The sequence below is a fragment of the Geotrypetes seraphini genome, chromosome 5, assembly GCF_902459505.1.
Source record: "Geotrypetes seraphini chromosome 5, aGeoSer1.1, whole genome shotgun sequence".
Classification (NCBI taxonomy): Eukaryota; Metazoa; Chordata; class Amphibia; order Gymnophiona; family Dermophiidae; genus Geotrypetes; species Geotrypetes seraphini.
Window position 1 is genome coordinate 112,614,379 of NC_047088.1, and position 26,587 is coordinate 112,640,965.

General features: G+C 41.2%; 1 protein-coding gene across 1 annotated transcript in view; it reads left to right on the top strand.

Annotated features, from left to right (window-relative positions):
* LOC117361472 (fibroin heavy chain-like) overlaps nt 1-26,171 on the top strand; it is an 85,430-nt gene extending 59,259 nt beyond the window's left edge. Inside the window, exons 18-22 of the mRNA XM_033946862.1 lie at nt 4,605-4,661; nt 4,828-4,887; nt 9,661-9,705; nt 15,491-15,544; nt 26,036-26,171. Of these exons, the coding sequence (XP_033802753.1) occupies nt 4,605-4,661; nt 4,828-4,887; nt 9,661-9,705; nt 15,491-15,544; nt 26,036-26,061 (242 nt within the window). The 3' untranslated portion in view covers nt 26,062-26,171. The remainder of the gene's footprint in view (nt 1-4,604; nt 4,662-4,827; nt 4,888-9,660; nt 9,706-15,490; nt 15,545-26,035) is intronic.
* The last annotated feature ends 416 nt before the right edge of the window (nt 26,172-26,587 follow it).

Genomic DNA, 26,587 nt, shown 5'->3' on the forward strand with positions numbered 1-26,587 from the left:
GGAGTCCCAACCAGATATAGTGTAGAGAATCAGCAGCTGTGAAATATAAAAAAGGACATCCCCCCCATGTAAAAAAATATTTTTTGTAATAACCATGAAACTGAATAAATGGTCAGAATAGAAACAGGCAGTGACAATTTTCTTTTATTGAACCTCATATATGTAACCATTATTCCAAACATACCATAACATAACATAAATTATGTCTGAATTGTCATGACATCAGAAGTACATATGGAGTAGTTGCAGGTGATGCTTGGGACAGTTCTCATTGTGTTAGTTCGGTTTTATGTGTTTTTTGAATAGAAGGGTTTTTATTTCTTTTTTGAAGGTTTTGTAGTTTGTGGTCGAGGTCAATAGGTTGTAGAGTTGGGGGTCGAGTGTTGCAGCTCGAATGGCTAGGAGGTTGTCGAACTGTTTTTTTCTTTTGACGTTTTTGGTTGGAGGGTGTGTGAATGGTGCGTGAGTTCTCCTATGTCTGGTTGAGGTGGATTGAATTATTTAGCTGAAGAAATTAGTTACCCCCCCATTCCACACACATTAATTCTCTTCCATTTTTGTTCCCATTATAAAAAACACTGATAAGTTCTCAGAAAAAAAAAATACATTAAAATAAGAAGTGAAAACAAAGGCCCCTACAGATGAGAACATAACATAAGAATAGCCTAACTGGGTCAGACCAATGGTCCATCATGCCCAGTAACCCATTCTCATGGAAGCCAATCCAGGTCACTAGTACCTGGTCAAAACCCAAAGAGTAGCAACATTCCATGCTACCGATCCAGGGCAAGCAGATGTTTCCCCCATGTCTTAATAACAGACTATGGACTTTTCCTCCAGGAATTTGTCCAAACCTTTCTTAAAACCAGCTACGCTATCTGCTTTTACCATAACTTCTGGCCACTTCCTTCCAAACAGAGACTTTGCTAGATGTAAAATACAACACAAGGGAACTTCACACGGACTTAGCTGTGCAGGAAATGTGAATCTCCTCATACACCCACCATATAGTGCAAAAATGTGCAACGGTCTGGTTTTTTCTTTCGATCACTACATAGACTAATGCCACACAAGCAGCGCTGTTACAAACATATTCTGTAGGTCAGTGCTAAGGTTAACAAAGTTTCCTTCCTTGGACCAGAAGGAGATACTGACAAACCACTGGAAGAGATCCCAAAACAACTACCCAGGAACAACACCCAAAGACCCACTCAGTGTGTGAACCAGTTGAGTGGAGTGGACTAACTGGGGGGTGGAAATGGGCCCGGAGTTTGCTCAGCAGAATTTCCCAGATCACCTCTTTCTCTCAACACATTGACACGCTGCCGCCACCACCACTAGGAACACCTCACCGGGTAGGCCAGCAATGCTATAAACTTTATAAAACACATTATTATATTTTCTTATAAAGCACATATTTTAACTGAACTCTCTGACATCCTCAGCCTTTCCATTCACAAAAATAGAAGGAAGAAAAGTTCCCATTTCCTGCTGTCTCATGTCCCCGGCCTACACAATATTTTTCTTCTGCAGAGTGCAGACCCTTCAAAAATCTGACCAAATCCTCATTTGACTTGCATTATAAAGTACTGAGGATGCCATCTCTCCCCAATCCCAGGTCCTAAAGTCTAAGACAGTAGCGCAAACTAGTGCTGCCAGATTCAGGAAAAAAAATTTCGATTCAATTCAGCCTATTGAATTGGTTTATCGATTCGATTTTCCTGCCCAATTGGGTGTTTTTTTCAAACATCCTGATGGGTTTATTTTATAGCTTTTTCACCCCCCTTTGGCTTCTCCTAACCACATTGGCGCTGTGGTGTAAATAAAATAAAGAAACAGAAGGACTTTTCCTCTCTCTGTTAAATTCTAGCTCACGTTTGCGGTCTAACACCAGCTCTGGCAGGATACACATTTCAAATCTGACATATTGTAATCACAAAACAGAAAATAAAATTAGTTTTTCTACCTTTTTGTTGTCTGGTTATTTTTCAAATCTTGTTGGTCCAAGGCTCTGGTTGTCTTCTGATAACTTGCTTGCCAGGGTCTCTTTCTTTCTTCTTTCTCCGTGCAAAACATCCATCTGCCATCTCTGTCCTCCCCTTCCATTTCCCTTCCCTCCCTCGGATGTCTGGCATCTTTCCTTTTTTTGTCTCCCTTCACAGATCCACCTTTTCTTAACTACCCTTTCATCCAGCAGCTCTCCCTCCTTCCCCACCACCCCAGGGTCCACCATCTCTCCCTTTCTTTTCCCAACTACCCTCCTAACCAGTATCTCTATCCCCCCTCCACACCATCCCTTGTGTCCATCTTCTCTCCCTTTCTGTTCCTTCCCTCCCTAAAACCCATGTCCATCATCTCTCTCTCTCTCTCTCTCCTCTATTTTCAGACCCATTATTTCTTCCCACCCAAAGTCCGGCATATGCACGTCTCTTTGAACCCCTCCCCCTTCCCTCCGTGTACTTCTACACCAGGGCCCCCCTCCCCTGAAGGCCTGTCCCCCCCTCAAAGGTCTGCATCCCACCCCTGAAGGCCTCCACCCCCCCGAAGGCCTGTCCCCCCCCTTGAAGGCCTGCCTGCCTGTTCCCCTTGAAGGCTTGCCCCCCCTGAAGGCCTGTCCCCCCCCTTGAAGGCCTGCATCCCCCCTGAAGGCCTGCACCCCCTCGAAGGCCTGTCCCCCCCTTGAAGGCTTGCCCCCCCTGAAGGCCTGTCCCCCCCCTTGAAGGCCTGCACCTCCCCCGAAGGCCTGCACCCTCCCGAAGGCCTACACACCCCTCGAAGGCCTGTCCCCCCCTTGAAGGCCTGCCTGCCCCCCCTTGAAGGCCTGCCTGCCCCCCCTGAAGGCCTGTCCCCCCCTTGAAGGCCTGCCCCCCTTGAAGGCCTGCACCCCCTCGAAGGCCTGCACCTCCCCCGAAGGCCTACACCCCCCTTGAAGGCCTGTCCCCGCCTTGAAGGCCTGTGCCCTCCCTGGAAGGCCTGTCCCCCCCCCCCCCGGAAGGCCTGCATCCCCCCCGACGGCCTGTCACCCCCCCCCAAAGGCCTGCCTGTCCCCCTTGAAGGCCTGCACCCCCCCGAAGGCTTGTCCCCCCTTTGAAGGCTTGCCTGCCTGTTCTCCATGAAGGCCTGTCCCCCTGAAGGCCTGTCTTCCCCCCCCTCCACAAGGTCTGCCTGCCCGCCCCACCCTGAAGGCCTGCTGCCCCCCCCCACTACCTCAAAGGACCGTTCGGCCCCACCACCACCACGAAGCACTGCTTATTCCCCCGGCCTCCCCGCTTCATTTCCCTGGGGAAACAGCCTGCAGCAAGATCGCGCGATGCCAGTGATCTTTGCTTACTTCGGCTGTTTCCTCTACCGCGGTCCTGCCCCTCCTCTGACGTCAGAGGAGGGGCGGGACCGTGGCGGAGGAAACAGCCGAAGCAGGCAAAGATCGCTGGCATCGTGATCTTGCTGCAGGCTGTTTCCAGACGCGACACCCGGCGCAGGGGGTGGGGAACCGGACCGGACCAGGAGCACCCCCTCTGTGCTTGGCACCCAGGGCGGACCGCCCCCCACGCCCCCCTTGGTACGCCACTGGAGATAAGTACTTAGATGTGAACTCATCTTCAATTTATAACAATTGCTTAGCATTGTTCAGTCATTTAATATGATTGTACTTACACAGTAGTGAAATTTGTTTGAAGCAAGATCTTAAAAAAAGAATTACAAATATATAAACAAAAAATTATAAACAACAAAAAGATAAAGAGGTCACTAATGGTGAAAGCACAATTATAATGAGCAACACTTTTTTAATACTATTTCTTATTTTATGTTCCCCCCTTGTTCAAACCTTAAATGTCTCTCTTTACTTTAAACATTGTAGTTCTCCCCCTCTCCTTGTTGTTTTTTTTTTGTTTGTTTGTTTTTGTAAGTCTATTTACATTTATTTAAGTCTGTTGTAAGTATTTTAATTATATCCCACATTTTTTTATCATTGTATGATGCTTAGAAATGCTTGAAACTTGAGTACCTTTTGCCCCGTTGAGACATTGGGATATTTGAGGTCTTTTTCCTCATTATTTTAATTTGATATCACTGTACAGATTATACTGTGTTCATTATTTTGATTTAGATATTGTTTGGTGAACCACAGTTTGTTTCCACATTTATTGAGTGTTCTGGTCATTTACATGTGTTCTTGACACCTAAATTTCCTCCATGATGTGTAGTCAGTGTGGTTTGGGACATAGGGTAAAACCAGAAATACAGTAAGAACATGGACTGCAGCTTCCTCTGAGGGCAATTTCTCCAAATGGATTAGTTATGCACATATCACAACAGGAATGAGCCCTACTCCTAAGTTAGGGTATGTGGAATATGATCTCAATCTCTCAAATTTACACTAACACTCACTGTAGTACTTGCATTGTGCCAAAGAGCTTCTTTTTGGAGGTCATAAGATGTAAAACATATAAGCATCGTATTCAGGTGTGCTTGGAAGTCCTTTTTGACCTAATAGGACCTCTTCTTGCCTCTCTCTGAATCTGTGTGCCTCTCTTTGTCTCCTATTTTTCTTTTTGGTGCAGATGGTTTATAAGGTGATTCCAATCTTTTGTTCTTTGTTCTAGGAGGAGCAGGAGAGCTTCCTTATAGGGGACAACCTGTAACCCCAACAGGATTGGAAGGTGAGTATTTACCTCTGATGTTAACATTCACATATAGAGGAGATGGGCATAACTGCTTCATACAATATTCAGAAATGTTAAATCCCTGAGACCTCAAGGTATAGCCCTCTGTATCAATATCACTGCCCCTTTCTCCTCATGCCTTCTCTTTTTCTCCATCTCCCAGCTAATGGTAATGGATTAGGATATCCGAATGGAGATTCACAGCCTGGAGGATCGATAGCAGGTAAGACACTTTGAGTTGTATACAAAGATAGTAGTTATAAACAGGCCAGTATTCACTTTTCAGCTCTAGTATAAAATCCTTGGATAAACAATAGTTGTAGTATCTGACATCTAGCCTCTATGTCATACTGTATTCTTATCTGAACAATCGTCATCACCCTTATCAGCATATATTATCATCAAATGTCAAGCATCTCTCAGTTGTTAGACAGCCAGCTATTCATACCTTGTCCTACTCTGACTCAGACTATCAATTTCAGATTTATTTCACTTGATATTCTGCTAATATACAAAAGGTTTACAATAGCAATATTTAAAAAGCAGCATAGACCCCCCCCCCCCCGGGGAACCCCACTACTTGCCCTTCTCCATTGAGAATATTAACCATTAACCATTAACCTCCACAAGAAAGGCTCAAAGATGGAGACAGCAAACTACAGACCAGTGAGTCTAACATCGATAGTGAGCAAACTAATGGAAACTCTAATCAAACACCAATTAGATAAGATCCTGGATGAGGAGAATCTACGGGATCCCCGACAACATGGTTTTACTAAGGGGAGATCCTGCCAATCCAACCTGATCAGCTTCTTTGACTGGGTAACGGGGAAGCTGGATATTGGGGAGTCCCTGGACATCGTGTACCTGGACTTTAGCAAAGCATTCGATAGCGTACCACACCGCAGGTTACTGAGCAAGATGAGTTCTATAGGATTAGGTAACACATTGACAAAATGGGTTGGGAGCTGGCTTGGAGGTAGGCTCCAAAGGGTGGTGGTGAACGGCACCCCCTCCGAAATGACGGAGGTGATTAGTGGAGTACCACAGGGCTCAGTCTTGGGCCCAATCCTATTCAACATCTTTATAAGAGACTTGGCAGAAGGGCTTCGAGGTAAAATAACATTATTCGCCGATGACGCCAAACTGAGTAATGTAGTGGGCAAATGCACAACAGACGAAGATTCAGTGCCCGACAACATGATGCACGACCTACTCCTACTGGAGCGATGGTCTAGGACATGGCAACTCAACTTCAATGCCAAAAAATGCAAAGTTATGCACCTGGGCAGCCAGAATCCATGCAAGTCTTATACCCTTAATGGCGAGATCCTAGCAAAAACGGTAGCAGAACGAGACTTGGGGGTAATCGTCAGTGAGGACATGAAGTCTGCCAATCAAGTGGAGCAGGCTTCGTCCAAGGCAAGACAAATCATGGGCTGCATACGAAGGGGTTTCGTCAGTCGTAAGGCGGAAGTCATTATGCCATTGTATAGATCCATGGTGAGGCCCCACCTGGAATACTGTGTGCAATTCTGGAGGCCGCATTATCGCAAGGATGTGCTGAGACTGGAGTCGGTGCAAAGAATGGCCACCCGGATGGTCTCGGGACTCAAGGATCTACCATACGAAAAACGGCTTGACAAATTACAGCTATACTCGCTCGAGGAGCGCAGAGAGAGGGGGGACATGATCGAGACGTTCAAGTATCTTACGGGCCGCATCGAGGCGGAGGAAGATATCTTCTTTTTCAAGGGTCCCACGACAACAAGAGGGCATCCTTGAAAATCAGGGGCGGGAAACTACGAGGTGACACCAGGAAATTATTTTTCACTGAAAGAGTGGTTGATCGCTGGAATAGTCTTCCACTACAGGTGATTGAGGCCAGCAGCGTGCCTGATTTTAAGGCCAAATGGGATCGGCACATGGGATCTATTCACAGGGCAAAGGTAGGGGAGGGACATTAAGGTGGGCAGACTAGATGGGCCGTGGGCCCTTATCTGCCGTCTATTTCTATGTTTCTATGTTATTTACACCCACTGTCTGTTTTCTGTCTTTCAACGAGTTCTCAATCCATAAAAGGACATTAATTGCTATCCCATGACTTTCTAATTTCCTTAAAAGTCTTTCATGAGGTGCTTTGTCAAAAGCCTTTTGAAAATCCAAACATGCAATATCAAATGTTCATTCACCCCTTCAAAGAAATGCAGTAGATTGATGAGGCAAGATTTCCCTTGACTAAAACCATGTTGGCTTTCATTCATTAATCCATGCTTACTTATATGTTCTGTCATTTTGCTCTTTATATTAGTCTTTACCATTTTCACCGACGTCGGACTCACCGGTATATAATTTCCCAGATCACCTCTGGAACACTTTTTAAAAATTGGCGTTACGTTGGCCACCCTCCAGTTTTTTGGTACTATGCTGGGTTTTTAAAAAAAAAAATTACTAATTACTAACAATAGCTCTGCAAGTTTATTTTTCAATTCTGTCCATACTCTGGGATGTATACCATCCAATCCAGACAATTTGCTATAGTTCAATTTGTCAGATTAACCCATTACATCATCCAGTATTACAGGGATTTGTATGGGTTTCTCTGATTCATCAGAATTGAATGCAATTTCTGGCACCAGTATCTCCCCCCACATCTTCCTCAGTGAAGACCAAGGCAAATAATTCATTTAATCTCTCTGCTATGTCCTTGTCTTCCCTGAGAGCCCCTTTTATCTCTTGGTTGTCTAGTGGTCTGACTAATTCTTTTCCCAACTTCTTGCTTTTAATATACTTTTAAAAAGTTTTTACTGTGTGTTTTTGCTTCCAGAGCAATCTTCTTTTCAAAATCTCTCTTTGACTTCCTTATTAGCACATTGCATTTGACCTGACATTCTTTGTGTTGTTTTGAATTATTTTTAGTCAGATCCTTCTTCCACTTTCTGAAGGATTCTCTTTTAGCTCTTAATATCTTCCTTCACCTCACTTGCTAACCATGTTGGCTGTTGTTTGGTCTTCCTTCCTCCTTTTTTAATACATGGAATATATCTAGTCTGGGCTTCCAGGATGAAATTTTTTAAATAACATCCATGCTTGATGAATATTTTTGACCTTTGTAGCTGCACCTTTAAGTTTCTTTTTTACCATTCTCCTCATTTTATCATAGTCTCTTTTTTAAGTTAAGTTTTGTATTGGATTTCCTGTGTAAACTTATTCCAGGGATTATATCAAATCTGATCATATTATGATCACTGTTATCAAGCGGCCACAGAGGAGAGGAGGAGAGGCACCTGTGCCCCCTGTGAAGACGGCACCTGGGGTGGTCTGCCCCCCCCCCCTTACTACACCATTACAAAGGACAATCAAGCCCAGCTTTCTGTCTCAGGCAATAGCTAATCTGGGTTGCTTAGAAGTACTCAACTGATACCAGCAAATAGATCTATTCCTTGTACATCACTCCTAGAGATAAGTGGCAACTTTCCCAAATCTACTTGTTTATGAACTTTTCCTCTAGAAACTTGTCCAAACTTCTTCTAATTCCAGCTGCGTATTAATTAAACTGCATGTATAAATTGGGTGCACAGCCAATTTGTACATGCAATTTTGAGCACTATTTATAGAATTTGGGGATACAGGGGCAATCCTATAATTTGGCACTTCAAGGTAGGTATCTCAATAACATGCACCGAGCACCACTTCTATAACAGCATCTTAGCATCAAGATTCCATTATAGACTTTACCTTGTTCGCAGCCATGTGGAGTCCCCCAGGATTCCATCCTATTACCACTTCTCTTTAATCTGTTTATCAGTCCTCCTGCCATAGTTATTCAGTCTTTGATTTTTATGCACATGATATTCTCATTTTCCCTACAAATCCATTCACCTCATTACTGAATTCACTTCCAAACTGCTCATAGATTAGTAATAAATACACAAAAAAACAACAGTTTGATTCACAGGGGATTACCGGAACCTAATATCAAACTAAACATATTCAATACAGACATTAGGCCAGTAAACTCTTTCCTCTATTTGAGTATTATCCTAAATTCACAGCTCACAGATCTCTAAACTCTGTAAATCCAGTTTCTTTATTCTTCGTCAGCTACACTCATTAAGATGCTATTTTGATCATGATTCTTTCTACTCTCTTATACTTGCACTTCTGATCACCAGATTGGATTACTGCTACACCATTTACTTAGGTTGTGCTCATACCCAACTTAAGAAACTCCAATCCACTCAAGACATTGCCATCAGACTTCTTTGTTACGATCATCACTATGACCATGTCTCCAGAAACAACATTGGCTACCAACAAAGCAGTGTCTTGTCTTCAAACACCTTCAAGGCACAAGAACAGGTTTCCCCGAATACCACTCATCACTTACCATACCTTACTCCCCAGCTTGTTCTCTCTGATTGATTGTTAAATGATAACCGATTAGTTTTTTCTGGCCCTAAGAATGCACAACTTGAATCTATGCAACATAGAGCTTTTTTCTTTGTCACACCATCATTGTACAATATGTTACCATTCACCATCAGACAAGAACTATCATTTAAAAATTCAAATCTAGACTGAAAATTTGGCCATTTTTAACAAGCTTTCCATAAGGATTAGGGTGGCCATGGTCTCTGATCACCGATCTGCACTTTTTCCACTTAAACATCCTTTCCTCCATCCCTTACCTCATCCCCCTATTTCTTTTGCTTCCCAAACTGTTTTCTCCTTGGTATGATAGAATGATTGAGCTTGAGATAATGCTTACTTTCCTGTCCAGTATTTGTAGCTCCTTTCTATTCTTTTAATGATGATTTGTTTCTGAAATGTAAACTGCTGTGATCCGCAATGGTAATGGATTAGGTATATGGCACTATATCAAGTTCAAATAAACCATAAATCATGCACCCAGTTATAGAATTGCCCTGTATATCTATATGCAACTACATTTTCTTATTGTTCTGAGCAGTTCATTTTTTTTCTTTATCTATAGGTGGATATGGACAGCTGGGTGCAGGACAGAGTCCCAATTCATATGGTAAATTCATGCTATGGCCACTAATGTTATCATCAATTTTATTTTTATGTCCTACAAAGAAGAAATATTATACGAGGTCTGTCAAAAAATTTCTAGGACAGTTTTAATTTCTCACCAAAAGGAAGTTATTTTGATACATGCTAAGCGGCGGTGAGTAGCTTGAAACCTCGCAAGTAGCCTCCTTTTTTCTGTTTGTTGATATCTGTTTTCGTCTCCGAGCTACAGCAGTTTTTGTGATCGGCTATTTTTCATCATGTGTGACCTTAATGAGCAGTGCTACAGTATGAAGTCCTGTTTTAAATTGGGCAAGACCACTTATGAAACATTGAAAGTGGCTTATGGGGAACATGTCATGAGTCATGGAAGGTGTTTGAATGGTATTCACACTTCAAAAGTAGTTGTGAATCAGTGGAAGAAGATTCATGAACTGGAAGATCAACATCAACTGATGAGGGTTCTTGTGCACACTGATCAGCGATTAACTGTTAGAAAGATGGCAGAGGAATGCAACATTTCCATTGGTTTATGTCACAACATTCTAACAGAGAATTTGGGGAAGTTTGTTCCACGGTGATGACCAGAAAAACAACCATGAATTTTGTGCAAAAAAACACAACGACAGTTCTTCCCCAGCCTCCTTACTCTCCTGACTTGGCCCCTGCTGACTTCTTCTTGTTTCCTAAACTTAAATCCATGCCGAAAAGAAAGCAATTCGACACCATTGAAGAATAAAGCAAAATTTGATGCAGCAACTTTTGGTGATTCCCGAAGAAGTGTTTAAGGACTGTTTCCAGAAGTGGAAACGACGTTGGGAAAAGTGTATATGTAGGGAAGGGGAGTACTTTGAAGGGGACCCAATGGAATATATCATAAGATTGTTTAATAAATTCTTATAAAATCAGTCCTGGAACTTTTTGAACAGACCTCAAATATCAAAGTACTGGTTCTCAACAGAGAGCAATTCAAGGGTTTGACTTTAGAATAATGTATGTTTTAGTGGAAGCACAACAGAGCAAACACGCCATAAACAATTTAGTACAAATGGAAGTTCCCCATTATACATAAATGTTCTCCTAACACTCTGGAACACTCACCTCTCCCCCTCCCCCAGTGAACACCACCTACAAAACAACATAGCTAGTAATGATAGAAAACCAGAGAAAGCATGTACACTCAAATACAATCATATTCAGAGCCATCCGGAGAACTCCTGAGGAGTAAAATGGTACTAAGAAACAAAGCAAAAAACCCTGATTTACACCAAAAAGCCATCCCTCATGAACAGCTCAACCCTAAAAGAACTGTCCCCAAAGACCTATAGTCCCCCCTCCCTGTCCCATCCTACCGCCAACCCATAAGACCCCCATCCCCTTACCCACCTTCCACCTCCCCTCACCCAAGCCCTCCATGATACCTCCCAAAAGATAGTACTTCAACTGTGGAGCTTACAAATGCAGAGTGTTCAAGACTAAGCTGCGGGCTGTTGCTGGTAAATGTTGGATATAAGGCTCCCAGGCCATCCAAAAATGTTTTTGTTGCTTATATGTAGGGGTGCACCTCTAAGAGCATGAGGGGGTGATATGCCGCTTTCCAATGCCAAAAAGATGGCAGAACGGCCTCCAACCAATGCTGCAAAATACCCACTACTATGGCCTCACAAAGAGTTTGACTTTAAAAAGTAGTAAAAATGTGCTTTAAAAAATTAGTATGAATTTTTTTTTTTAACATTAGCACTAGGTGATTGGCTTAGTACAGAAGGTAGTATGCTAATGATATGCAAAATGGTGCCATGTAAAATACCCATGCTAATCTCAAACACCATATCAATAGCCCTGATTTTTAACATGTCTCTTGTTAAATTGGCTCCATGAGCCTGCTGTATTCAACTGTCACAAAGCAGCTGAGGAGAATGCATAGAAAATTATGTGCTGCAATCTCTTAGCCTTGTCCTCAACCATCACTTCTATCTCGCAATATTATCATAGATTACATTGGTTGACAATGGAGACTAAAGTGATTTTCAAATTTGGCTGTATATGCCAAGTTAATCTTTTTCATTGTTTCAAATTTGTAAACAGGAAACATCTACATATAGTACGCCTCTTTGATTTTCCATCAGTAAAGGGTTGTGTCTACAAACGATTCCTTGGTAAAATGTTGGCATATCAGGCGGCTCTGTGGGAAAAACAAATTAATACTTACAGTATATATCATTTTTCACCTATTCAACTTTCAGAAAAATGTTGAAAACATATCTCTTTGGTAAATATCAAGATTAATTTACTTTGATCCACTATATTGTTAGTATTTCTTGATCTGTAAACTGCACAGAACTGTGAGGTCGTTGCAGTATACAGTATAAGAATCTATGTTATGTTATGTTACTGATTACTGAAAGCAGTCATATTTTTGCTGCCTGAAGCGAGGAATAAGCTGGTGCCTCCCGCCGAGCCTCCAAAATGGGGGTGGAGCAAAGACTGCCCCAACTATTAGGCAAGACTGGCCAGCTGCCTATGGCAGTAGCTTCTTAGAGGGTAGTAGCTTCAGTAACACAGTAAATGACAGCAGAGCCTCGCGCAGCACTCCTATTAGACCCAGGTCACCCATGTTTAAAAAAAAACCAATAGACCCTGCCAGACAAACTCAAAGAACCATGTTTCTTGCCACATCTACTTTAACTTGAGTTTCTGCAAAAACATGAGATATATGATGCTCCAACAACAAGGAGCAAAATGAGAATGAAAGTAAAAGAAAAGCTCAGTTTAACACACCATAATAAAATTAATTATATGGAAGCTGATATTCTACCTCCACACAATGTGCAGATCAGAACTAGAACATTTCTCCTTGTAAATATTTATTAAATTTTCAGAATCATGATTTTAGTTTTTGGGATCCACTTCAGTTAGAACAATTTCTGAAAGACAATGAGAATAATAGTCTTGATAAGATTATAATTGATATTATATAACGCTCTATTACTAATAGGATTATTATCCTAATATACTTCTTATTGGGATTTTTACTTCTTTTTGAATTAATAACTTCTCTCTTGATGAATGCTTGATGATGTCATGTAAGATTTTCTTATTCTTGTATGTTTAGTGATTTCCATTTTCTTTAATGGCGTTTTTGGATTACGTATAACAGTTGAAAATTCAATAAAAAAGAGCAAGAACCCCACATAATTACCATTGGGTAAATTCATCAGAGAACTGGGTTGGGAATGTTACATCTATGCAGATGATGTCCAAATAATCATCCCACTAAAGAAGTGGGATGTTGAAACTTAACTAAGGATTAAGACAGGCCTGGAGAAGCTCTTTGGTTGGTTCCAGACAACAAGGATAAAACTGAACTATTTCTGATTAACAGATGGGGAGAGAACTACCCAAGATATCAACTAACGATTAATTTAAATATCATAAAGTCATCCACAGAGTGTGAAAAACTTAGGGGTGTGGCTGAACCCAAATTTAAACATGTCAATACAAATTCAATGCATTGTTAAAAATGCTTATGGCAAACTCTACTGGGTCAGAGGACTAAGTTTCCAAGTTTATTAGTTTTTAATATCCCAACCATCAAACAAATGTCTGGCCGGTTAACAATAAAATATAAAAGGGAGATTAAAAATAGTAGAAAGTGTATAAAAATATCTAAGTTGAACATAAATGACAAAGACTAGACAAACTAGAAAGTGAGGGTAATAGGGGAGGAGGGGAAAAAGTTACATTATTTAGATGAAAAGGAGAAAGTGGGGTGGGGATAGAACGTTAAGGGCACGTTGAACTAGCAAATACTTGCTGAAGAAAGAAGGAAGTAAAACCATATTTGAACTATCAAGCAGTGTCCAAAGTAATAATATCCCTGGTTCTCTCTATTTTGGATTATTGCAATGCAATTATGCTAGCGTTCCTAAGTATATGATCAAACAGATCCAGATAGTACAGAATACAGCAGCAAGATTTCTGCTGGGAAAATCAAAATACATGAGTGCCACCCAGATTCTGAAAGAATTACCCTGGCTCCCAATTGAAAGTAGGGTGAAATTCAAGATCATGTTGTTGACACACAATCATTCATCTTTCAGAACCACTTAGTAACCAGATTACACAACCATACTACAACAAGCACACTTTGCTCAAGTCAAGAATGCGTATTGGAAATACAGTATAATCTCGTTATAACGGACTTGCTTATAACGGAATATCATTTATAGCAGATGAGGCCCGCTGGTCCCGGCCGTGTGCCTTTATTAACATGCAGAAAATCACTGCATATACTGGACTCGCATATAATGGACAAACAATTTGGTCCCCAGAGCCGCTTTTAGCTGTAGTTTTGTTCGGCTATAACAGAAATGCAGGATCCGCCTACAAGGTGCATGGCGATATAGTATCAAAATGCAGCCCAGAAGAAAATGACAGATTATTTTTCTTTCCAGTACAGTACGACATAATGCTTTAGAATATCTTTTAGTGTTCTGGTTTTGCAATCATTTTGTGCCATACCAATGTTTTGCTGAGTTTTGTTATTGATGTTGATGATATGGTTGTGCAGTGACTGTTGTTCATTGATTGTACGTTGTTTCAAGTTGACTTAAATAAAGTTTTTAAAAAAAATGCAACTCTGGATATAATGGACTGTTTTTCCAGGTCCCTTGAAGTCCGTTATAACGAGATTATACTGTACCATCATTCAAAGACATCGAATATAAAAGTGTCAGGAAAAGAATGTTCTCAGTGGTGGCTCCAATGTGGTGGAACTCCCTACCAAAGGAATTAAAACTAGAAAAAGATACAAAAAAATTCAAGAAAGGAGTGACGACCTTCCTTTTCTCAGATTACTTTAATTAATATAAGAATCATCAAAGGGGGGAGGGTAGAAATACGGTGGAAATATCTCACTATATCACAGTCCATACATGATAAGGTGAAGCAGGAATTACTAAGAAAGTTTAAATCATGATACATTTAAATGGCAACCAAAAGTATAGTACAGTATGTAGATTTATAGAGGTATAAGATATAAATAAGTATAATGAGAGGATATAGGCTTATAGTATTCTTTATTGTTGAGTCAATCAAAGGAAAGATTAAGGTAAATGATTTGTTCATATATATAGGTATATTGGGCATCTCAGAAACAATCTACAGTAGACTCTTGGTTAACTGGCACCCATGAGGATTGATAGATGCCGGATAAATGTTGTTTCTGGTTGCTTGAGAGTTACTATTAAAATAGGCCTAACTATTACTACAGTATATCCTATACTATGCCATACCATAAACTGTTCCAGACAAACTACTGGACATGTAATAGGCAACATGTGGACATACTCAGGTGTGGTGTGCCAAGTTTACACTTAAATTTCCGCCAGAAATTTATTTTATTTTCATTTATATTTAAAGTATTACAGTATTCCTTTGAGGATTTTTATTTTTTTTTTTTTTGGCTGGTTGCTTGAGAGTTCTGGTTAATAGAGAGTCTACTGTAATTCTGTATGCCACACCATTTCTAGGCTTTTTTTATCATAACTTCTGCAGTGTATTGTTACTTCTGGACTATAGTTCAAATATTGTAGCTCAAGAACTATACCATCAGTATTGGAGTTAATGTTCATATTTCTAGCATAGCTACTCTTGTAAACCACTTTGAATTGACTTCATAATCATTAGTAGCAGTAAAGAAGTTTTAAATAAACAATAAAACAATAAGCTATGTCAAATACTAAGAATACTAAGAATGAAACCAATTTCTTATTTCTGGCTTTTATCTCTAGGTGGTAAAGATTCCAAATATGGACTCAATGGCTTCATGCGGTATGGACGCAGAGGTGAGTAATGAAGGGCTTCTTCTGAAAATTGGCAGAGATAAAGACTTTCATTGTCACATAGAAATTTCCTATATTAAGATGTGAGGGATGTGGATAACCTGTACAGAGTAGCAATTACAACCCTAGCAACTTTACTGGGAAGACTACATGGACCGTTTCAGTCTTTTTTTGCTGTCATCTGCTATATTAAAATTCTTCATCTAGAATCCCCATTGTGATGTATCTATTTTGGGCTAATGTGCAAATAAATTCCCAAGTGAGGAGTATGATAGAACACGTCAACCTTGGGACAGACAAACTATTATTTCTATATATTCAAAATAAATAAAAGAGCACATGAATAAAAACACAAAGTAACATAGTAACATAGTAGATGACAGCAGATAAAGACCTGAATAGTCCATCCAGTCTGCCCTTCCTGATTCAATTTAAATTTTTTTAATTTTTTCTTCTTAGCTATTTCTGGGCAAGAAACCAAAGCTCTACCCAGTACTGTGCTTGGGTTCCAACTGCCGAAATCTCCGTCAAGACTCACTCTGGCCCATCTACACCCTCCCAGCCATTGAAGCCCTCCCCAGCCCATCCTCCCCCACATGGCCATATACAGACACAGACCGTGCAAGTCTGCCCAGTACTGGCAATAGTTCAATATTTACTATTATTTTCTGATTCAAGATTCTCTGTGTTCATCCCACGCTTCTTTGAACTCTGTCATCGTTTTCTTCTCTACCACCTCTCTCGGGAGCGCATTCCAGGCATCCACCACCCTCTATGTAAAGTAGAATTTCCTAACATCGCTCTTGAATCTACCACCCCTCAACCTCAAATTATGTCCTCTGATTTTACCATTTTCCTTTCTCTGGAAAAGATTTTGTTCTACATTAATACCCTTCAAGTATTTAAACGTCTGAATCATATCTCCCCTGTCCCTCCTTTCCTCTCTAGGGTATACATATTCTCCTCATACGTCTTCTGGCGTAAGCCTCCTGTCATTTTCGTCACCCTCCTCTGGACCGCTTCAAGTCTTCTTATGTCCTTTACCAGATACGGTCTCCAAAATTGAACACAATACTCCAAGTGGGGCCTCACCAACGACCTGTACAGGAGCATCAATACCTTCTTCCTTCTACTGGTTACGCCTCTCTTTATACAGCCCAGCATTTTCCAGCAGCAGCCACCGCCTTGTCACACTGTTTTTTCACCTTTAGATCTTCAGACACTATCACCCCAAGGTCCCTCTCCCCATCCGAGCATATCAGCTTCTCACCTCCCAGCATATATAGTTCTTTCAGATTATTAATCCCCAAATGCATTACTCTGCATTTCTTTGCATTGAATTTTAGTTACCAGGTTTTAGACCATTCCTCTAACTTTGCAGATCCTTTTTCATATTTTCCACTCCCTCTACTCTGTTACAAATCTTGGAATTATCCGCAAAAAGGCAAACTTTTCCTTCTAACCCTTCAGCAGTGTCACTCACAAACATATTGAACAGGATCGGCCCCAGCACCGAACCCTGAGGGACTCCACTACTCACCTTTCATTCCTCTGAGCGACTTTCATTAACCACCACCCCCTGGCGTCTGTCCAACAGCCAGTTTCTAGCCCAGTTCACCACTTTGGGGCCTAACTTCAGCCCTTCAAGTTTGTTCAAGAGCCTCCTATGAAATCTAAATAAATTACATCTGGCATATGTCCTCGATCCAGCTCTCCAGTCACCCAATCAAAAAATTCAATCAGGTTCGTTTGGCACGATTTACCTTTTGTAAACCATGTTGCCTCGGATCCTGTAACCCATTAGATTCAAAGAAGTACTCTATCTTTCTTTCAGCAACACTTCCATTATTTTCCAACAACCGAAGTGAGGCTCACCGGCCTGTAGTTTCCCGCTTCATTCCTGTGACCACTTTTGTGAATAGGGACCTCATCCGCTTTCCTCCAATCCCCAGGAACCACTCCCGTCTCCAGAGATTTGTTGAACAAGTCTTTAATAGGACCCGCCAGAACCTCTCTGAGCTCCCTCAGCATCCTGGGATGGATCCCGTCCGGTCCCATCGCTTTGTCCACCTTCAGTTTTTCAACACCTTCAGATTTTCTATGAGCCTTTTAAATGCTCTTAGTATTCTTATATAATTTTTATAGTTTGTATTCCCAGCACTGGAGTGACATCTAGTGGACCAACAGACACGCCCCTGAGGCAGGTTTCCATCTGGGGGCTGAAACACGGACCGTGTCGGGTCATTGGCTGAATCCTTTCAATATAAGGACGATTACATCAATAGGACTTTGTATACATGTTTTTTATTCATGCGCTCTTGTATTTATTTTGAATTTATAGAAATAAGTTTGTTTGTTCCAAGGTTGACGTGTTCTATCCCACTTACCACTTGTTCTCTTTGTTGGATTTTATGTTGAGTCTCTGTTCCTTTTACTCTGCTCCATATAAATTCCCTTACATAATTCAAACTCTCCATTTCATTACGTTGGTTTGCTGGCTCCCAGGGTCACAGCTACTGCCTTTCTCTGATCATGGAGAATAGATTGAGTCTCTTTCCCTCTCTCCCATCCACAATAGCCACCGTTCCAATCTCCTCAAAAATTACAAAAGGCCCCGCTCTCTTCCACTCCCCTCTGAGCATCATGAAAGACCTTCCCTCAAATCCTATTTGTCCAATCCCTAGTGGTCTATCAAGGGAATAGGTACATACCGACTCAGCTGCTGCTAGAGGTTGTTACAACCATCTTGAAAAGGCAACCACAACAGGCGGAAGTGAGTGGGCATCACTTCCATTTGTTCCCCTACTAAACCATCAGAAATCAGGCAATTAAGATCAGAGATATCCTGGGGGGTGGGGAATTTTGTAATGTTCAGGGGGATGGGAGTGAAGGAAGGGATCAGAACCAGGGCAGGATTAACCAATAGGTCAAGTAGGCACGTGCCTAGGGCCCGAAATGGTCAGGGGGGCCCGATGAAGGAGGGCATCAACATTGTTTTTTTCCAAACGGCTATGGGACCCACCCCGATCGGCAACGTGGCCCCCTCCCATCAACAGAAAGTAAGACAAGCAAGCAACGCGAGTAAGAAAGGCAACGGGAACTGTAATTGTGCAAGCGGTGCTGCTTGCCCAAAGCTTCCCTCTAATGCAGCTTCCTGTTTCTGCCTGGGCGCATGGTGGAGTGGGGCAGGGGGGCCCAGTGTACTTGTGTGCCTAGGGGCCCTCGATGAATTAATCCTGCCCTGAGCAGAACGGGAGCTTTTGTGATGTTTGGGGGGATGGGAGGAAGGAGTAACCAAAGGGACATTTATGATGATCAGGGTATGGAACTGAATCATCGAATCTTTGGGGGTGGAGAGAGTTTGGGATCTAGCCAGATATTCTTATGCAAGTCATGGCTGATATTCAACCAGGACCCATATAAAAGTGTCTTATGCAGGTCCTGGCTGAATATAGACCAGGGCTCACATAAGACCTTGCTGGTTAGCACAGAATGAATTAGTCCCAAATATTCCCACTTTGATAGGCGGTATAAAAATACCTAAAATAAATAAATAAATTCAGTGCCAGTGCCCGGACATGGCCTGGTATTGAATATCCAGGGCTAATTCTGCCCATGACAGTCAGAAGTGACAAAAATAAATGCTGACCACTGTGGACTGAATATGACCCAGCAGCAGCAATTCTTAAGTTCTTATGACCAGTAAGCTTCTAGACTTCTCAGGATTTAACTTCATGTTGATTGTTAATAGCCAATTTGCAATAACAGCAAGTTGAGAGAAGCCATGACACAGGAATTGTTAGAGTTGAACATAAGGGATTGGGGGGGGGGGGGGGGGCTGAGATTTGATACACTGTCTTTCTGTGGTTATAGTCAAAATGGTTACATATTATATACAGGTAGAAGTTTAATAGACTTTCTCAAAGTCATAAGTTCCCCTGCACTAAACATTAGGCTACTCCTCCACTTATAATCAAAATTTGTATGCCGTCTAATCTGCATATATGAAAGATATTAATTTAAGAGATTGTATTATACAAAGATATCATAAAGATATTAATGGGTAAAGGGTCGTGGATTTGATATACTGCCTTTCTGTGGTACAATGAAAGCAGTTTAAATATATTTTATGCCGATACTTTCTGCAGGATAAATGCTAAAATTGTACCTTGCAGAACCCCACAGGAGAGAATATGTTGATCAGAGAAGCTTTCATTCCACAAAATTCTATAGGTGCAATGTGATAAGTACAATTTAAACCAATGCAATGCTGTTCCTGAGAGATCCATGTCTTGCAATCTATGATAACACTTTATGATTGACAAGATCAAATGCCACTGACAAATCTAATTACTAAAGAATAGCAGGTTTGTCCTAACCAACTTTTTCTGAATAAATGAGGTCAGTCCAAAACAGTGGTGTACCAAGGGTGTGGGGGGGGGGGGGGGGAGGGCAGTCCACCCTGGGTGCATGCTCTAAGGGGGTGCATAGCTGGCACACTGGGTCCAGGGCCTCTTGCCTTAATTTGCTGCTACTGCTTTCCCAAACCAGCAGCAGCGGCAGTAAACTTTAAATTCAGCCATTGTAGGATCTTCCTGCACGTCCCTGCGGCTGCTGGTCCACCCTTCTGGTGTCACTTCTTTGTTATGGAGCAGAAAGGTCCTGCGATGGCTACATTTAAGTTTACAGCCACTGCTGCTTGTTCCAGAAGCATATAACAGCAGTAGAGAGGTGAGGGGGCAGAATACTGGATGGCATTGGGGTAGAGGGAGAGAGAAGGGAGCAGGATACTGGTATGGAAGGGTGGTAAAGGGAGAGAGAGGGTGCAGATGCTGATGGAATTGAGGTGCAGGGAGAGGGGGAGAGTAAGACAGAAGAGGAAAAGATACTGGATGGAATTGGGTTGGAGAGAGAGAGAGGGGGCAGATGCTGATAGAAGTGAAGTGGATGGAGAGAGAGAGAAGGGAGAAGACATTGGATGTTAGTGGGGAGGGGAGAAGGGGGGAGCAGATGCTGGATGCCCCCTCCCTCCCTCCATCCTTTGTCTGAAGTTTCCTCCTTATGTGTTCCAAAGTGCCCCTCTTCCTCCCTTCCATGTCCCAACGTGCCCCTCGTACTCCTTCTCACTTGTCTCCCTCCCAGCAAGAGGGAAGACTTCTGGGTCTGCTGTAGGCCACATCTTTGAGAAGTACGGCAGAGAGGAGGGAGCTGGCCAGAGGAGGTAACACCCGTGGGAGAGAGACAATTGAGAGGGAGGATGAGGGGTGTGCTCAGACTTGGAAGGGAGGAAGAGGGACACATTGGGACAGGAAGGGAAGGCTTCTGAGTCAGCTGCAGGCCAAGTGTAGAGGAAACGTGGTTGCAGCTTTGAAAAGTATGGCAGGGAGGAGGGAGCTGGCCACAGGAGGTAACACCTGCGGGAGGGAGGCAAGTGAGGAGGAGGAGGAGGGACGCGTTAAGCAACAGAAGGGAGGAGAAGGGTGCATTGGGACAGGAAGGGAGGAAAAGAGTCACGTTGGCACATGAAGGGAGAGCACGACCCCGGTTCGTAAGTACGAGTCTGACGTATGACGGGCTTCCTTAAACCGGAGACTGCCTTTATACAAACAATCAGAAGAAAACCTATCAAACAGTGGTCCATCCAAGGTAGAGAAGTTGACTGACAACTGCTCAAAGTGACAGATACATGTTTGAGAAGACAGCATCTAGGATATGTCTGGCAGTATGTACAGGTACAGTAATAAATTATTTTGTTTTGTGTTTTTTTTTCAAATCTTTATTCATTTTTACAACTTACAAGTGTAATCAGAAATAACATTTAAACTTACAAACATCACTTGAATTTCTATTATAATCATCTTAAATTAATGAAATGTATCCCCCCACCCTTACCATATCATATGTAATCATGTATATCATATAATATATTCTTTTCTACTAATCCAAGCAATTAATGTAAGATCAGAAACCCCCACTCCCACCCTCTCAGTTACAATTATGTAAATAAGGGAAAAGTGTTATTTACTCATTACAATATTCTGTTAATGGTCGCCAAACATCTTTGAATTTATTAAAATGTATTTTCTGTATGGCTAATATTCTTTCCATCTTATATATATGGCATAAAGAATTCCACCAGAAATTAAAGTTTAATCTATTCCAGTTCTTCCAATTAAAAGTAATTAGTTGAATGGCGACTCCAGTCATAATTAGCAAGAGCTTATTATTTTTTGAGGATATTTGACTCTTTGCCCTCATTGACATGCCAAATAAAATAGTATCATATGACAGGGCCACCGGATTTTCCAATAAACTATTTATTTGGCCCCATATTGATTTCCAAAAATCCAAACTAAATGGACAATAGAATAAAAGATGATCTAAAGTCCCAGCTTCGAGATTGCAGTGCCAACATCTATCAGACTTAGAGCTCTCTAATTTATGTAAACGAACAGGGGTCCAAAATGCTCTATGTAACAGAAAAAACCAAGTTTGTCTCATAGATGCAGACATTGCACATCTCATCCTCCAAGACCAAATTTGTGGCCACTGAGAAGCCGTAATTTGATGCTTGATCTCAATGCTTCAAATGTCCCGAAGACCAGTTTTTGGTTTTTTATTTATAAATCCAGATATTAATTTGTACCACTGTGCGGCCTGGTGTCCCAGGAAGTCCACCTGAAAACATTAGAACTCTAAACTATATTGATTAGTGAGATTTTTCCATTCAGGGAACCCCGCCTGAATAGCCTGCTTCAGTTGCAACCATCTATAACTTTGTGAATTATTAAGACCATATTTATGTTGCAACTGTGAAAACTTAAGCAGTTTACTATTAGAAATAGCATCTTCTAATACACGTATTCCTGCAATCATCCAATGCTTCATAAGAACATAAGCAATGCCTCTGCTGGGTCAGACCTGGGGGTCTATCGTGCCTAGCAGCCTGCTCACGCGGCGGCCCAACAGGTCCAGGACCTGTGCAGTAATCCTCTATTTATACCCTTCTAACCCCCTTTCCAGCAGGAAATTGTCCAATCCTTTCTTAAACCCCAATACCGTACTCTGCCCTATTACGTCCTCTGGAAGCGCATTCCAGGTGTCCACCACACGCTGGGTAAAGAAGAACTTCCTAGCATTTGTTTTGAATCTGTCCCCTTTCAACTTTTCCGAATGCCCTCTTGTTCTTTTATTTTTTGAAAGTTTGAAGAATCTGTCCCTCTCTACTCTCTCTATGCCCCTCATGATCTTATAAGTCTCTATCATATCCCCTCTAAGTGTCCTCTTCTCCAGGGAAAAGAATCCCAGTTTCTCCAATCTCTCAGCTTATGAAAGGTTTTCCATCCCTTTTATCAGAAGCGTCGCTCTCCTCTGAACCCTCTCGAGTAACGCCATATCCTTCTTAAGGTAAGGTGACCAATATTGGACACAGTATTCCAGATGCGGGCGCACCATCGTCCGATACAACGGCAGGATGACTTCTTTCGTCCTGGTTGTAATACCCTTCTTGATTATACCTAGCATTCTATTCGCTCTCTTAGCGGCCGCTGCGCACTGTGCCGTCGGCTTCATTGTCATATCCACCATTACCCCCAAATCCCTTTCTTGGGTACTCTCATTTGCTAACATCCCTCCCATCGTATAGTTGTACCTCGGGTTTCTGCTTCCCAGATGCAATACTTTACATTTCTCAACGTTGAACTTCATCTGCCATCTTGTCGTCCATTCCCCTAGTTTGTTCAAGTCCCTTTGCAATTCTTCACAGTCCTCTTTAGTCCTAGCTCCACTAAATAGTTTGGTGTCATCCGCAAATTTTATTGTCTCACACTTCGTCCCTGTTTCTAGATCATTTATGAATATATTAAATAGCAGCGGCCCGAGCTCTGAGCCCTGCGGAACACCACTCTGGACCCTCCTCCAGTCCGAATAGTGGCCCTTCACCCCTACCCTCTGTTTCCTACCCGCCAACCAGTTTCTGATCCATCTATGTACATCTCCGTCCACCCCATGGTTCTTCAGTTTCCGGAGTAGATGCTCGTGAGGCACCTTGTCAAAGGCTTTTTGGAAATCCAGGTATATAATGTCTATGGGGTCTCCTCTGTCCATCTGTTTGTTAATTCCTTGAAAGAAGTGAAATAAGTTAGTTAGGCACGATCTCCCCCTGCAGAAACCATGTTGGCTTGTTTTCAGAAGTTTGTTTCTTTCCAAATGTTCATCGATGTTTTCTTTTATCAGTGCTTCTGCCATTTTCCCCGGAACTGAGGTGAGACTCACCAGTCTGTAGTTTCCCGGGTCACCTCTTGATCCCTTTTTAAAGATGGGCGTGGCGTTGGCTATCTTCCAATCCTCCGGAATCACTCCTGTTTTCAGGGATAGGTTGCAAATGACTTTATATCCGCCTATTTGAATCTTGGAGTTCAGCCATATAGTTTGATTTGTTGATGTATTAATTGGAATAGATGTTAAATTGATCACATATCTTATTGTTTTCCATGTGTCTACAAGTAATCTATTTTCCTTATATACTCTAGGCATTTTGATACTAAGTACATGGCATAATCGCAGGGGAAACATGAAGCGCCATTCCAAGAAAAACCAATCTGGGATATTATCAACAGGCTCAGGGAGGATCCAATACATACCCTGGCGCATAATATAGGATTGATGATACCTATAGAAGTTAGGAAAATTTACCCCCTCCCTCTGTAATCGGTTTTTGTAGAGATACTAAAGCCTTTTTACCCAGCCAAATAAATTTTGTTAAAATACAATTTAACTTTTTATAAAAAAAATTGTGTAAGGTGGAGATCTTTGATGAAACAGAGAAAATCTTCACTAAATGAGGAACTATTGTCATCAAGATAGATGTTGAGGTCCCTATTATAATGGAATTAGGAAATACTAATACAGGACATGCTGCACTATTGTAATTTTGAGATCAATATAGTACCAGCAGATGGGGGAGGAGATTGAAAGTAGAGCAAAAAATCTAGTGAGAAGATTCAAAAGGGGAGGCTTCTAGATTGTAAACCAGTTTTCTGTGTCTTTTGAAGGGAGGTATATCAAACTTTGTAATAAACTAAACTGAATGTCTTTTACCAGTAACCAACATAACTGTTCAAAACATGCCCAAAATCTACCACTTCTACCAGTAGGGCATTTCAAAACTTGTCACCTTCAGCTTGTTTTTAATACAATATCCAGTCCACCCCCTTCCTTATTACTTAATTTTATAGTAATCTCCATAGCTATCAAAGTTCAAGTTTCAAGTTTATTAAAATTTGTTATCCCACTTATCATATTTCTAAGGAGCGTATATAACTTTAAAATCAGGGTTATACATTATAAGTGACAGAGACAGAGACAGACATACATTTAGAAACAATGAGTTAGGGGGGAGAGCTACAATAATGAATAGGACAGAGAGACGTAAAGGGTTAGTACATTGAGCAGATCCCATCTGCAGCGGATATATTTTTAAGGATATAGGTCAAATGCATCTTTAGAAAGAAATGTATTTTGAGATTAGTGGTCAAATGCATCTTTAAATAGAAAAGTTTTTAATTCGATTTGAAGCGGTCTAATGATTCTTCTCATAAGTGAGTTGGCATAGAGTTCCATAGTTGAGGAGCAGTTACTGAAAAAATTGATGTACATGTAGTGTTGTACGTTATTTGATGCAAGGAATGGATTAAAAGTAAGTGTTGGGTATTTGATCGAAGAGATCTTGAGGGGGCATTTGGAATCAAGAGTGTCTATAAACTCTGGAGTATGGAATGATTTGAGTTTTAAATGCTAATAATAATATTTTGTATGTTCTGTGAGAGATTGGAAGCCAATATGCATTGATCAGAAGGGGTGTCATGTGATCGTACTTTTTTGCCTTTATTATAAGTTTAATCGTATTTTGTATGATCTGTTAAGCATCTGAGTTGTTGGGGGTTTTTGTGGCATTACAGTAGTCAAGCCTTGAGATGCTATGGTAGTTATTATGGCCCATGTGACACGGTAAGATCAGCAAATTGAGGTAAATCAAATGGGTCCAAGTAATCAAAAACAGATTAAGTCACTCGGGTTTTCCTTAGTTGCATCTATGGGATTTGGAGTTCCCATTTTTTTCATGCAAAAAGTAGAATTGCATATTCCCTGGAATAAAACCAGGATAGGATCAACTCATTCTTCAGAACCTTGAGACATAAGGTTAGAATATGTCCCCCTAACCTTATGACTTTTGAAGCTTCAAAATGTCTCTCAAAATAACATTTGAAAGTTGATCTTGCACAGCTTTAATGTTAGTTTATTAGATTCTTGATACATACTGCCTTTATGTGGTACAACCAAAGTGGCCTAGGTCAATGGAGTGTTAAGTGACTTGTCCAGGGTCACAAGGAACCACAGTGTGAACCGAACCTTAACCAATAAGCTACTCTTCTAGAGCTGATGTGTGACAAGGGTATTTTTAGTTTGTTCAGTCTATTTCTGCTTCTTCCCCAGGTGCCTGCCCTTATGGAAAATGCTGAAAAAGAAGAGAAAGAAACAGATTTTCTTAAAACTCCCTTCCATAAAGCACAAAGGCTGTGCTCCAAACTTTGATACTAACATTAAATTCTTTTCATACATAAATTATGGCTTGTAAGTTGTCTTTCTGTTATTTTATTATAAATTTTTTTTTTTAAAGAAAATGTCTTCTTTTGTTAATCATTTTATGGTTGTGTTATATTTCATTCTATGTGTGTTTTCCATATTCATTGAAAGCAAGCAGCCCTTGTTTGTGATACTGATTTGACCCAGTGAAAAATGAAACTCCAGATTAGCTATGTAAAGAATTTAGAATGAAAATTAAGGAGTCATAGTTCTGTGGCAGGTAAAAATAAAGCAAAATGAAATCTCCAAACTTAACTACTGAGAAAAAAGAAATAAAAATATATTTTTCACAGCTGCTGTGGGGCTAAAATCATAGAAACATAAAAAATGAAGACAGATAAACACCATATCTAATCTGCTGATCTATGTCATCTACTGTACCTTTAGATATCCAATTACTTG